Consider the following 15,499-nt stretch of genomic DNA (forward strand, 5'->3'; position numbering starts at 1 on the left):
TCTTTCTTCAGAACCCAATCACCTACCACAAAGCTCCTGAGCCTGACGCGTTTGTTATAGCTGCTACGCAATTGTTGCTGATATGAAGCAAGCCTAATTGCTGTAGCATCCTTATTCTCATCCAGGAGATCAAGGCTGTGTTCAAGCTGCTGCCCATTATGTCCTTCAAGTAGCAAGAATGTCCGAAGGGTTGGAACTGCCGCCTCAGTTGGGATCACAGCTATAGAAACATAGGCAATGACAAATGGAATTTCCCCCGTGGGCCGCCGTGGAGTGGTTCGGTACGCCCAAAGCACCTGAAGGAGATTCTCATACCATTTTGTTTTGAGCTTCTCCAACTTCTTCTTTAAATAACTGAAAATGGTTCGTTTAGTTATTTCAGCCTGTCCATTCCCTTGTGGATGACTGATCGCAGCCAACTTTTGTATAATTCCATGTTTGGCGAAGAATTTTCTTGTACTCATATTGTCGAGGTTCTTACCATTGTCCATTATAATGACTTTTAGTACCCTAAACCTGCAAATGATGTTGTTCCAAAGGAAACTTTTTACCTGCTTATGGGTCACACTTGAATAAGCCTCGGCTTCCACCCATTTTGTGAAATAGTCTGTAGCTAGCAACACGTATTCCTTTTGTTCCACGGTCCTGGGTAAAGGGCCCACCATATCAAAACCCCACTGTACGAATGGCCATGGATTTGCCATTACGTGCAAATCTTCGGCAGGTTGATGTTTCATTGGACCGTGGCGCTGACATTTGTCACATCTCCGGACGTACTCTTTAGCATTCTGAGCCAAATATGGCCAGAAGTAGCCTTAAGCTAGAACCTTATGGGAGAGGGATCTGCCCCAGAGTGGTTGCTGCAATCTCCATCATGAATCTGCTTCAATACCACAAGAGCCTCAGTGGGACTTAAACATTTCCGGTAAGGACCTGAAAATGACTTCCGGTACAACTGGTTGTTGATGATGGCATATTTAGCTGCAGTGAGTCTGAGCTTCCGCGCCTTAGTTTTCTGGTTTGGAAGAGTCCCATGCTTGAGGTAGGCTTCCAATGGATCAATCTAGCATGGCACTCGCGGAATGGCGGGAATCACCATTACCTCTTACTGAAGGTTGATGCTAGGTTCGTCCAGGATGTCAATTGGCATAATCCGAGTCAGATCTTCATTTGAGGATGATGTTGCTGTGGCCAATTGATCTGCCTCAGCATTCTCAACACGAGGTACATGGTGGAATTCGACTTGATCGAATCCTCGTGTAACATTCTCCACAGTTTCTTTGTAGGCTTTCATCCTTTCCTCTTTGGGGTGATACTGACCTGTCATTTGATTTATAACAAGTTGTGAGTCACAAAAAACTTTTAAACACTGTACCTAAAGGCTGCTGGCTAATCGAAGACCAGCAAGTAACGCCTCATATTCGGCCTTATTGTTAGTAGCAGGGAAATTCAGACAAATTGACTGCTGTAATTTGGTGCCTTCGTGTGCTAATACAACAACCCCAACTTCTGCACTTGTTTGATTCAAAGAACCATCAACCCGAAGCTCCCATTATGGTTTAGGGAGTTCTGGTTCTTCGGGAGTGTCCTCGTATTCTAGGAGAAAATCTGCTAAGGCCTGTCCCTTGTGTGACACCTTCAGCTCATAAGTTATGTTGAAGGAACTGAGCTCGATGGCCCATTTAGAAATTCTTCCAGATAAATCCGGCTTAGAAAGTTTACCCCGTATAGGGTAGTTGGTGAGTACCACAATGCTATGAGATTCAAAATAATGCCGAAGCTTCCTCTTCGCATAAACCAAGGCTAGGATGCTTTTCTCTACTTTGCTATATCGTGTCTCTGCATCTGTCATTGTCTTACTTGTGTAGGAGACTGGGTATTGATTCTTTCCTTCCCCTCTAATTAGCACTGCACTTGTCGCTATGCTAGAAATTGCTAAATACATAATAAGAACTTCTCTAGATTTTGGAGCGGATAGAATTGGAGGTTTGGCCATATATCGTTTCAACTAGTTGAGGGCCACCTACTGCTGAGGTCCCCATATATCCTTATTCTTAGATCTTATAGCATCGAAGAATGGTTTACACTTATCTGATAATCGAGATATAAGCCGGCTGAGAGCTGCGATTCGACCGGTAAGAACTTATACCTCCCTATGAGTTTTTGGTTCATGATTCTGCATGAGGGCCTTAGCCTGAGCTAGGCTTACCTCTATCCCTCTCTTATTCACTATATGGCCGAGGAACTGACCTGATGATACCGCAAAGGAGCACTTGGAAGGATTCAGCTTCATGTTGTACTTCTTCAGAGTGTTGAAAACTTCCTGGAGGTGCTTCGGATGGTCTTCCTTCTTCACACTTTTGACCACCATGTCATCTATGTATGCTTCAACCGTCTTCCCTAACAAGTTATTGAAGATTTTGTTGACAAGGCATTGATAAGTGGCCCCGGTATTCTTCAGCCCGAAGGGCATGACCCTGTAACAATAAGTGTCATTTTCTGTAATGAAAGTAGTTTTTTCTTCATCTTCTGGATTTATAGGAATCTGATTATATCCTGAGTACCCATCAAGGAATGTAAGCCTATCGTAGCCCGTACTGGCATCAACCATCTAATCTATTTTTGGCAGAGGGACACTATATTTAGGGCAAGCTTTGTTAAGGTTGGTATAGTCTATGCAAACCCTCCACTTCCCATTCTTCTTTTGGACGACCACCACATTTGACAGCCATTGTGGATATTACACCTCTCGGATGAAACCTGCTTGCAATAACTTATTCACTTCTTCAGCTATAATGCGATTGCGCTCAGAGGCAAACCTTCGGTGTTTCTGTTACATCAATTTGAACTCCAGATCCACCTTCAGGCTATGGCAGGAGACTAAAGGATCGATCCCTATCATGTCAGAATGATCCCATGCAAAAGCACCTGCATTGCTCCGAATGACATCGATTAATGCTTCATTTACTTCGGATGTGGAATAATAGCCTAGATAAGTGATCTTCTGGGGGTCGCCGAGGATAACTTTTATGGCTTCGAGGATCTCCTCAGTAGGCTTCGCAGCCTCTTCTTCCTCCTCTACCTTAAGATACTTGGGCAGAGGGCTCTGTAATTACTATTTGGGTACATCTCTGGGAGTCACACCTGGTTGAGGCTGTCTAGACACCTTCTTTGCTTCAGCCTGTGTCAACATATAGTATTCTTTTGCAGTGACTTGACTGCCCCATAGATTAATAACCTCTTTTCCATCCGAAGATAAGCATCGCATCACCTGATGAAACCTGGACGGAACTCCTTTCATTCAGTGTATCCAGCCTCTTCCCATGATGAGATTATAGGAAGGGTGGATCTGTGTTAAGACAAGTTCTCCTTCAGAGTTCTCTTCACCGTAGTTACGGATAAGTCTATTACCCCAAGGGGATCTACCCTTATGCCATCGAACCCCATTAATGGGTTGGAGGTAGGTCGAATTGATGATGACGGGATCTCTAACTGCTCAAAGACCGCCTTTGTGATAATGTTGGCGCTACTCCATAGGTCTATCAAAACCCTCTTGATCATGCAATTCGCCACTAAAAGACTGATGACCAATGGATCCTCGTGGGGGAGTTGAACTCTGGATAGGTCGCTATCGCCGAATCCAATACTGATGCTGCCCGAGGCGATAGCATTGACCGAGGATAACTTCCTGAGCTTACGGGCTGCCCTCAGTCTGGATCTGTATACCTCCTTAGACTCTTGATCATCTTCAGATCTGCCATGTATTGTATGAATGACCTTTACTTGAGTACCTTCTACCTTGCGAGGATAGACCTCACAGGGCTTCACATATTCCTTCGTCATGAGGTAATCTGCCAACTCACCTCTGGCTATCATATTTTCCACTTGTCGCCTAAGGGATCTAAAATCATTGGTTGAATGCCCATAATCTCGATGATAAGCGCAATGCTTGCTTTTGTCCCTCTGCTCCAAGGGTTGCTTCATTGGCTGCGGGGCTGTGAACCTCATTTTATTCTCCTAGAAGAGCCGAGCCAAGGTAGTTTGGAGAGGTGTAAACCCTTTGTGATACCCCTCGGATCCGAGACACGGGTTGATCAGGCCCAGGCCCAAACCCGAGGGAATATCAAACAATTAAAGTATTTTAAACCGAACACAGATGACAAAAAGAACAACAAAGATATAATAAAACTGAAAGAAATAACAATAATAAAATCCTCCATGTGTAACTGAAAAGTGAAACTCCAATCCTCCAAAACTTCAAAGTTACAACTTGGGAATCCACTGATGGACCCCTAACTAAAAGTTCAACTGAAACTGAAAACTGAAAATAAATAATACTAGAAACATCGAGGGAAGTCCTACGTAGTCAGATGGATGTGAGACTGTCCTCGACAAGCACGATCAAGTTCTAAGGCTGGAACCGTCCTGTACCTGAAAAGAATAATGAAGGAGTGGGTCAGACCCACGAGCAAGTTCTAATCTAACTGTAATCCATACAGTGACCCGATACGCAGATACACCGTAGACACCTCACAATATCTATCTAGTCCATACGTATAAATATATCCACAGTAAGGGACATTCACTAGTCTATAATAGGGGTCTCAACCTGAATAGAAGGCAACATGCGAATACGCACCCAAGGGTGGGCATGAATACCTAGACCTAATAGGGTACACCTCGACCTATTATAACCAGCTACGCATCCCCTGCATATACGCACCCTAACCAACGAGTCTGAGACTCAAGCTCAACTCGTGGTACCATAAACATATATATAAAGTCTGTCCAAATCCAGGGTAAGCAGTTCAACTATTTATTAAACTGACCTACAATAAACCAACTAGTTAATCACTCAACTTATTCAGTGGATATGACTTAACTACCATCCGTTAATCCAGGAAGTCATCCAACTTGGTTACAGCTGATCTGACTTAGCCACAATTAGGATTTGATATCTCTCAATCCATTCCATTAATCCATTAGGTTAGGTTTATGCGTTTTGAGCTAAACCGTCCCTAGTATGTCACCGTCCCATACCGGTACATACAATCCTCCATATCCATGTAAATTACAACATATATAATAGTTCAATAATTTACAGTCCAAAAACCACCATCCAATACTTGCAGAAGGAATTTTAACGATCTAGAAAATAAAATCCAGTAATAATCCATGTAATTGCATCGGAGAATAAACTATTCTAACAATTAACATCCAACACATGCATAGTTCAAATTTAATAAAAACAATGACCCTATCATGTATTTAAAATTAGTTCTATAATAATATTATAGTCCAATAAATCGCTAGATTAAACTAAGCGATCTAGTTCCCTCCATCCGGTAATAGAATACTAAGTCATATACTTATACTGTGTTGTAGCCTTTAGCACAGAGCCCCCACTATGCCACAAGTCCAATATATTACTTTAAAAGACTTCATCGTGCGTCAAAAATAAATTTAGAATCATTTTATAGCACCCTAAACCATCAGATTAAAATTAATCAACAAATCTCCTTCCAGCCGTTAACTGTACGCAAAGTTGTCAAATAGCGTACTGTTAATTCCATTTAAACTAAGGGGTAAATTTATACAATTCAAGACCTTAGTTACAAGTTAAAATTATTATTTAACACCCAACTAGAATTTTAAAACCGGTTAATAACCCAGATTGCCCAAACAGTGAACCTAGTACGTAGAAAACTTAAAAAAAATTAAAATAAACCAAAAAGAACAAGGGTGCCTGCTCCAGAATTTGGAGCAGGCTCTTTTCCAGCCTAGAGCCGGCTCTAGGACTTCCTAGAGCCGGCTCCACTTTGTTGTGGGAGCCGGCTCCCACTTCCATGGAGCCGGCTCTCACCTCCTGTGTGAGCCTTCGTCCCCGGTGCGTGTTTCAGCTCTTGTGCTCCTTCTCCGGCTTATTCCTAACCCTCTGTTAGTTTTTAAAACCAAACTTAGGACTCGTAATTTAGTCTCGAAGCATTCCCCAAGATTGTTTACAATAGTTTTGAAAGCAATTACAGAGTTTAATCAGGCCATTTAAACTAGCGTTGTTGAAGAACGGCACTGAAACTAAATTGCAAGATCAGTTTTATCCCAACCCCTCTGTTCTTTCTCCAATCTAAATTTGAAGTCTTAACTTACGTCTAGTATCCAGTCAGACCTTGGTTGATTTCAGTAAGATTCAAAATAAAAATTAGAACAGTGAGACGTTATGCCAAAACAGAGTTAAGAAAACATTCGCGCTATAATTGTTTTGTAACTAAATTTCACAGATAAAACGATCAAGTAAAACATATATAAAACATGCATGGTTCAGTTTAAGGCCAATTAATCTCCTAGAGATGTCCAGGTGCACAGAACACAAATCAAAGGGAAGGAGGAAGATAAGAACTTGCCCGTGATTTCAATTATGAAACCCCTGTGTCGTCTCTAAGTTTTCCTGCAATTCTGAACGCCGCCAAGCTTCCTATAACTCTGTCTCTAATCCTTACTCAACCTCCTTGGTCCTCTCTGTACAAATCCTCTTAAGCCTCACTCTGTTTTCCCACAACTGCTCTCTGTTTCTCTCTCTCTGTATCTCACGGTCTCTGTTGTTTTTACAGAAATTCCGGTTAATTATTCTCAAACCCTAAACCACCGTGACACACATACTTATAGGCGTAGTGATTAAACCCTAATCCATGTAACCTTAAGCCAAAGCCCATCTCGGCCCATAAACCGACCTAAGATAAATACCTACGTCGGCCACCTATGTAAATGCAACCCTAAATTTAACTGTAACTTAAAACAGAATTAAATGAAAAAACAATTACATAATTAAATCCACTTAACTAATTAATTTCAATTAAAAACCCAATTAAATAATTAAAACACTTAATTCAATTTAAAACACATGACACATAGGTAAACAACAATTAAACCAAATAATCACATAAACAATTTAAGTCAAAGTTCCAATAACCAATTAAATAAAAATGCGATAAAGATAATAAAATAAAGTTTTAAATATGTTTAAAAAAAAATGCCGAGACTATCCTTTTTAAAATTAGGGGTATTACACCCTTCCTCTACCCTTTGCCTCTTCTCAGGTGCCTAGGTGATTGGCGTTGAGGCACACTGGCTTTTCTGGATTTTTGAATTTGGAACTCTCTCCTGAGGCTTGTTCTCCACTGTCATGAGGGTGGCGTGCTGCGCTCGGTGGGCTACATTTTCCTCGAGCCGGATGTAGATCTGGGCCCTGGCATTGAGAGTCTGCATGTTAGGAGGAGAGTATTTGACCAAGGAAGTATGAAACTTTGTCCCCTGAATCATTGTAAGTTTAAATGTTTCTATAGCAGTCGCGGGATGACAGTCTGCTATTTCTGAGGCTTTCATGTTGAATCTAGATAAGAAATCCTACAGTGTTTTCCCTTTCTTTTGCCTTACGGTGAAAAGGCTAGCAATACTCTTCTTTTGCTTATTATTTCCACAGCATTATGCTAGGAACATGGTGCACAGAGTTACGTAATTCGGGATGGACTTATGTAGCCTATTCATGAACCACTCTTGTGCTACTCCTGTCAAATTGGTAGGAAAAACTCTACTCATCCAAGGATCATTATGGTCATCCAAAGCCATCTTTTAGGCTTAATGATCCAGGTGTCGAGAAGGATCTCCCGTATCGTCAAACTGAGTAAAAGAAGGCATTGTAAATTTCTTCGGCCTCTCAACCATATACACATCGTCAATGAAAGGAGTCTTCACCTAGGAGTTTTTATGCTCTCTGGCCATCTCAGCAGGTGTCTGAATCTTCAGGAGTCTTTTCTCATCAAAGGCATCCTGAACACCTGTACCATCTGAAATACCATTGGACCATATCGTGAGCTTATGGCTAGACTCAGCTTGCTCGTCCGGCGTGCGACGAAGGAAGTTGTCTAAAGCGACTGCCTCGGACCTTGCCCTCTACTGTTGCTGAACCTCATTTAGCTGAGCCTCATTGGGTCGTGCCCCATTAGGTTGAGGCCTGTTAACTGGAGGAATATTCTGCTAATTAGGGGGTGCTGCCGTATCACCTGGTTGTGGCGGTGGTGCCAACTGAGCCATCGCCGTTTGCAGAGTGTTATTTTGCTGTTGAAGCAAGGTGATCTGAGCCACGCTAGCTTCGTTTGCTTGACGAAGTATGTCAAACTGGTGTAGAAACTCGTCACGTATCTTCTACATCAATTCCGTCTATTGATCTGTTACAGATCCTCCGTTCGACATTCCAGATGGTAGTAGCAGGATTCCCTTGAAACAAGAGTGGGAATATATTTGCACACGTTCCCACTGACGGCGCCAAAGTGTAGGTGCAAAATTTCGCTCAGCTAATAATGATTGAGAAAAATAAAACAACTCACTCAAAATAATAAAAACAAATATGAACAGTGTATAAAGAAGCGTAGAATTGCTTGTATGTTTTTGGTCCCCTTTTATTGGAGGTCTTGGCCTCTATTTATACATAAAAAGTAGTAGAGTTATAGTAGGACTCGCATTGTTTGTCCTCCAATTCTTTCTATGTAAACATTCTTTACAATTAGAGTTTTTTCCATTGTTGAATTTTCCATCTACAGAACTTGCTTTGTGTAGAACTTTCTATTGCAGAGTTCTCTTTTTATGGTAAATCCTTCAGCAACCAGGATTCGTTCATTCTTGAATAACTGGGCTGGCTATAGCATTAACCGGATGGGCTTGAATAATGGGCCAGATGTTTGAAATGAGCAGATCGGGCTAACACTTTCTTGATTTGGCCCGGATAAAAGTAAGAGAACCAATAACAGTGATCCGGCTAGGAGTATATTCACTTTGGGCTTGAGTATGATGGGCCTTTTGGAAGACAGACCTGCCTCCATGATGACGTGGACTAATCTTATTGGAGGGGATTTTTTTTCCCTCCACACATATCCATAGTCTATAGAACCTTGTATGTATGTGTAAGTGTCACAACCTACAATTGTTAACTTATTTTAGGTGTATGAGATGGGGTTGGCCACATTCATCCTATTATCGAATTTGTCAACCTGTGCACCCGTTTTGTCGTAACAATCATATGACTCGTAGCTCCCCGTCAAGTGTTATGTCAAGAACTTTTGTGTCGCTTTTTCTGAAGAATGGCGTGGAGTCATTACATGTGATGAGGAAATGTTCATCTCGGTAACGGCCCTTGCATGTGCCGAACGGGTACGGAATACTCAGGTTGCCGCAGCTTTCAATGCAAACCGTTGGTGCTGCTGCAGCTGCAATTGCTGCTAATATCATCGCCATTGACACTACAAAAAAAAGTTGTAGCATCTTATGATATCTCATTGCTTCTCTATCTTTCGATCAACTACTGTTGGAACTACTTATTCTTTGTAGAATTTGAGTGAGCTGATACTTTCCTCTAGTGTTATACAGAGTGATATTTAAATAGAAATGCTAAAGTGATTACCATTCAACAGATTAAAATGTGATCCTTTATCGCTTGTACTTGACTTCTAAGTCGTCGCAGGATATTTTTATCCTGTATGGCTTACTATTCTTGACGTGTTAGAGGGACGTATTATTCATCATCATAGACGTCATCATTATTATTACTTACTTTCTCCCATCAACCTTTGTTAACTTTTTAAAAAAATAAAAATTTTATTTTTCAGGTAAATATATATAAATTTTTTTCAAGAAAAATATTTTACATTGAACAAACAGAAATGTAATTTGAGGCATATCCTTTTATAGGTCTAAGGGCATGTTGTAAGTTTTGTTATACAGCATTTTCTTTATTATAATGTAATTTGAAAAGGGTAAAGTAGATCCAGTAAAATTGCAAACTAGTTGATCTTGAGCCCACTAAACTGAAATCGAAAGATTTCCAACCGTATAAGAACTGATAATATCAAGTGGTACGGCTTTACAGCTTCAGCTTAATTATAATTTAGTTATAATTAGTAATTAACCAAACTTAAAGCACATCTTACTTACATCTTTATGACCTACATAAAATTTTGTCCTATCAATAATGTAATGTGTTCTAAATTAGAATTACCTGGAATACTATTTTATTAGTATGTTTATTTGAGTGAGGGTCAAACTAAATGATTCCACTATTATTAAATTCAGAATTGAAACGTTGATCCACGAAATTGAATCAAACCTTTCTATTTGAATCGGTGCCGATGATTTAACGGTTTTAATGAAGTTCAGTTAGAGCCTCTTTATGTTATGTTTTTTTTTTTCTTTTCTTTTCTTCTCATATATGTGAACATCTGCCGATTTTCAATTCCACTCAACTTATAGAATAGGGTTTAAGGAAAGAAGACTTTAATTCGCCTGGACAAAGGGTGTGGCCAGTATTCCTTAAATGTAAATGATGGCTATAGTCGTCATATAAATACAAGGTCCGTTTGTTTCGTGGAAGGCGAGGGTCTTGCTTCATTTCAATAACTAGGCCTGTGATTCACAAAATTTTGAGTGATTTTAGATGAACTTTCAAATGTGAGTCAAAAATATATAATATACAAATTTAGGATCTCAAATTTAAATCATTATTTGTGGTCCAATGATATCTTATTTACCTTTTAAGGTAGGTGGTGAGGATTCCAATATTTAAAAGAACAAAGTGGCTGTGTAATTTTCTTATCAATGGCCAAAAAAAAAAAAAATTAAATCATCATTTGTTAAAAATGCCAAAAATACATAACACAAATCTTTCAATGGACCGCCAAAAAATACACAAAACAAATTTAGGGTCTTAAATTTAAGGGATAATTCTATAAAAATGGAATTTTGTAGGTCAAAGGCCAAAAAGGTGAAGTCAAACTTTCATTTTCCAAATGAATGGAGTTTTATGAAAGGCTGAGGTGGATATGGAAACTTATTGCGAAAAGATCCAACTACCCTTTCTCTCTCTTCATATCTCTTTGTGATTACCTACTCTTTCAGTCAAAGTTTCCTTTGCTTGTCTTTATAAATCTCTTCATACCAACGATGGAGTGTTCTTACCGGCCACAAGCAAGGATTACATGCAATAATAGGGGTTGTACTATTTGTTAAGTTTGAAGATGATCATATACCATATAAATAGTTTTTCTGTAAATGTTTGTTTTTATCAGTAAATTACAAACATAAACAGTGTTGTTACTTTCTTCTATCTATTAAATTTCTAACCCCTCACCTTCTTTACATTTTCAACACCAGTGGTGTGTGTTTCTTGGAGATCTGATGACCAAATCAAATTTTGACAAATGAATTACAGAATTCAATTAAAAATCAACAAAATCAAATCCATATACTGATATATATGGCAGTCCATAAATATAGTTGGTGTGTGTTTCTTGGAGATCTGATGACCAAATCAAATTATGACAAATGAATTACAGAATTCAATTAAAAATCAACAAAATCAAATCCATATACTGATATATATGGTAGTCCATAAATATAGTTGGTACAATAACAGGATATGTATAAATAAAAGGCAAAACAACTAATCCAGAGAGATGGTACTGTGCATTCATCTTCTCCAATCACAAAGAGATATGAAGAGAGAGAAAGGATAGTTGGGTCATTTCGCAATAAGTTTCCATGTCCACCTCATCATTTCATAAAACTACATTTATTTAGAAAATAGAAATTTGACTCCATCTTTTTAGCCTTTGACTTACAAAACTCTGTTTTTATGGAATTATCCCTACATTTAAATCATTATATGTTAAAGATGTCAAAAATACATAACACAAATATTTTTTGATGTGAAAGAGCCTAAATTTGAGGCCCTTCCAAATTGTACTTGACTTCTACTTCGTCCCAAAATATTTTCCTCCTGTATGGCTTACTATTCTTGACCTGTTAGAGGGACGTATTATTATTATCATCATAGACGTCATCATTATTATTACTTATTTTCTCCCTGATAATAAGAATAGTAGTTTACTTTTCAAAAAATAAAAAATAAAAAAATAAAAATAAAAATAAAAATAATGAAAAAGAAGAAGAAGGACTAAGGTATGTTGTAAGTTTTGTTATAGAACCTTTTCTTTATTATAATTTAAAAAGGGTAAAGTAGAAGTTTCAATAAAGTCTATGCGCATACAAGATTTGAAATTATTATTTAATTCATACATGTATTTTTTATATATAGACTTCTTGTGACTTTAAGACTCAAGGTATATTAGATATACTAAACTCTTTTAACTTTAACTCTAGGTATGTATCAAACTAATTTAGTTTCAAGTATTTTATTTCGATTAGACTGAACTTTTTTTTTTCTATGACTAAAAGTATATATATTAATTTCAACCTTTTATCCTCAATATTTTTCGGATCAAAATCTTTTATTAATTAAACTTGCACCTATGATCACATATATCTATTATTAAACATCATAAGACAAATATTATAATGTTCATTATTTCATCTTTGAAATTGAAATTTTAATTTTGTTCATAATTCAGGAGATATGATAGTGTGTCGAAAGAGCACAAAGTAATCTTATAAATAAAAGGGTAGTTTTGGGAACTACAATGACTTTATTTTCACTTTCATTTTTTCCGAACTCACAAAATAATATTTTCTCATAACTTTCTTGGAAATTTTTTTTGCTAACCAAATACATGATTGAAATTTGATTTTTTTTTCTTTTCCTTTCTTTTACTTTCTTTCACTTTCACTTTCACTTTCACTTTCCATAAAAAATTTCTATCTATCCAAACGAACCCTTAACAATTTTAAATATTTTCTATTTCTTTTCCTTTCTATCTATTTCACGCTAACAAAGAGAAAAGGACCAACCTAAGGACCAAATGACTCAGCGGTATCACCCCTTTCTTCCTAAAGGGAGGTTCCGGGTTCAAAACTCGGTGGAGGCAATATGTATGTGTAATTGATTTAACTTCCAAAAAAAAAGAGAAAAGGACCAGAAAATTAACATATAAGAAACTAATAATTTTAAAGGGGCATTATATTAAAATTTTCATATATATATATAATTACTACGTAGTACTATATATATATTTAATGGGTGGGGCCAGCGGTGCAAGAGGAATTTAAGGACCAAATGGCTTGACTAGTCCACCAGACTTGTGAACTGCGGGGCTTCAACAAAACACCACCAAGCCAAGGAAAGTTGTCATGAGTTTCCTACTTAGATATTCTCTCCGTTTTATAAAAAATGTCATTTTTAAGAATCATGACTCTCACAAATTGAACTATTATAGTTTCCCAAAAAAGACACTTTTTTTTATACGAAGATAATATAATTTTGGAATTAAATCTCTATAATATTTGGCAACTATTCACAAAGTCATAGGCTTCTCCAGGGGCGGAGCCAGGATTGCAAAGTAGGGAGGGCTAAAAATAATTAAACCCATGATTACTTAGTGTGTCATCCATGCTCTAAATATATAATTATCATGCATCAATTATTTAATTAAACCCAATAATCTACAACCTTCTAACGCATTTACACTTTCATAGTGTGTCATCCATGCTCTAAATATATAATTATCATGCATCAATTATTTAATTAAACCCAATAATCTACAACCTTCTAACGCATTTACACTTTCAAACTCTAACGTATTTTCACAGTCAAGAATCCATTGAAGTTTGCCTCATACAAGTATTAAAACAAACAACAACAAGAATGTAAGATATATATGTTCCTTATCAATAAATTCACATTAAAAAGTAAGACCTATGTGCTCCGTCCCTAATTAGTTATTAATCCATTATATAGTAAATTATCCAATTTAATAAGAAATTATCAAGTCATCAACAAAGCCCTTCGTTTTTTCTTTTCTTTTTTTACTGGATTAACAATAATAATATATGATATCCATCCACCTATGCCTTAGTGTTACACACAAAGAGTTTAGGTCTTCTTCCATAGGCTAACAATGTTTTTGATTTATTAGGCTGGGCCCTATTATATTTTATTATGATTTATTTTGTGATTGGGCATGTTTATGGTTCGTGAATTTACTCATATTTAAGGTTTAAATTTTATAACTCTTTTTATTTATAGAAATACTATGAATTGGGCTGGGCTGATAGGAAGAGAAAGAATAACACATAGGCTTATAGGAACAATATTACTAAAAAAAAATTTTCAATTGGACCTGAGCTATAGCCCAAGTTAGCCCATTACTAGTTCCTCCCTTGGGCTTCTCGAAGGCTAATGGAGTGGATAATTCAATGGCTTGCTTAGTACACCAAACTTGTGAACTGCGGGGCTACAACAAAACACCACAGCTAAGGAAAGTTGTGACGAGTTTTCTATTTAGATATTATTTTGGAAAACTCAATAATACTAGGGTAGCGATGACTACTCACAAAGTCATTTTCTACTTGGATATTATTTTAGAAAACTCTATAATACTCGGCTAGCGATGATTGCTCACAAAGTCACAGACTACTCAAAGGCGAATGTGGAACCCACCACAGCTTCTGAGGACTGTCGGAATAGTCGAGTGATGTAGCAGAACTCAATCTATTATTTTGAATTATCACATTCGATACATTAAATTGGATTAAAAATGGGAATTTTTTTTTCCCCAAAAAGCCTAATCCATTCAGTGCTTTTTCAAATTATAAATGCCAGTCAGGTTGTTTCAACAATCAATCTTTTGTGGGAGGTACTAATCACTAATTTTAATTGTTATTTTGAAGTTGTCACTAGTGTATTGCTTAGCAAATAGCCTTAACAAAACATGCAACTGATTTTTCTCAAATTTGATGTAGCTGGGTTTGTATGAAGCTCTCGAATTGATGCAAATTTTAGATTCAATTCCAATCTGGATTAGCCGTATCACTGTAGAACGTCTTGTTCACAAAAAATTGAAGTCCTCAAAAATTGAAAGTAATAGTTTCATCAAAGAAAGAAGTTTGTAAAGATCAAAGAAAGAAGTACTTGAGTTGTTGATGCCCTGAACAGTACTGGCAGCGTAATAACACATTGTAAAGCCATTTAAGTGCTCTGTTCCCAGTTTAAAGACTTAATTTTGAGAATTTTGTATAGTTATCTCCAGTTTGATACTACGTACGTGCATTCTAAATAAGCATTAGTGGACCCTATCATTGAATCTACTTCTTTCAATTAACAATTGCAATAGAGAACTATACAAGTCTTTCCCACGGGGCATAAATACACTGTAAAGGAAAATAACTGTGACTACAAACATAAATAAACTAAAAATTAACTGCAATACGAAACACCAAGCATCATAACATAATGATTTTTGAACACATGTCCGGATTACATGTTCCTTAAATGTTTTATAGAAAATAATTGTTATTTTGATTACTTGCAGTAAATTGTTAAACCTACACTTGTATAAATAAGGAATTATTACAAATAAGGAAGTGAGGTCCTGCACTTGTAAAAAACATCAATAAAAAATTATTTAGTTAGGTAATTCACTATATGTCTTCTGTATGAGTATCATTACTCATATTTTATTATTTTCAGCTGAAGATCTTTAAATGAGAGGATCAATATTAT

General features: G+C 37.2%; 1 protein-coding gene across 1 annotated transcript; it reads right to left on the minus strand.

Moving 5' to 3' along the window:
• Positions 1-3,354: 3,354 nt before the first annotated feature.
• LOC132272881 (uncharacterized) lies at positions 3,355-4,008 on the minus strand. Its single transcript, XM_059773958.1, has one exon. The coding sequence runs from the start codon at positions 4,006-4,008 to the stop codon at positions 3,355-3,357; it is 654 nt and encodes a 217-aa protein (XP_059629941.1).
• Positions 4,009-15,499: the final 11,491 nt, after the last annotated feature.

The sequence above is a fragment of the Cornus florida genome, unplaced genomic scaffold (genome assembly GCF_030987335.1).
Source record: "Cornus florida cultivar Cherokee Brave unplaced genomic scaffold, ASM3098733v1 CherokeeBrave_3.0.0_Hap2_Chr09, whole genome shotgun sequence".
Lineage (NCBI taxonomy): Eukaryota > Viridiplantae > Streptophyta > Magnoliopsida > Cornales > Cornaceae > Cornus > Cornus florida.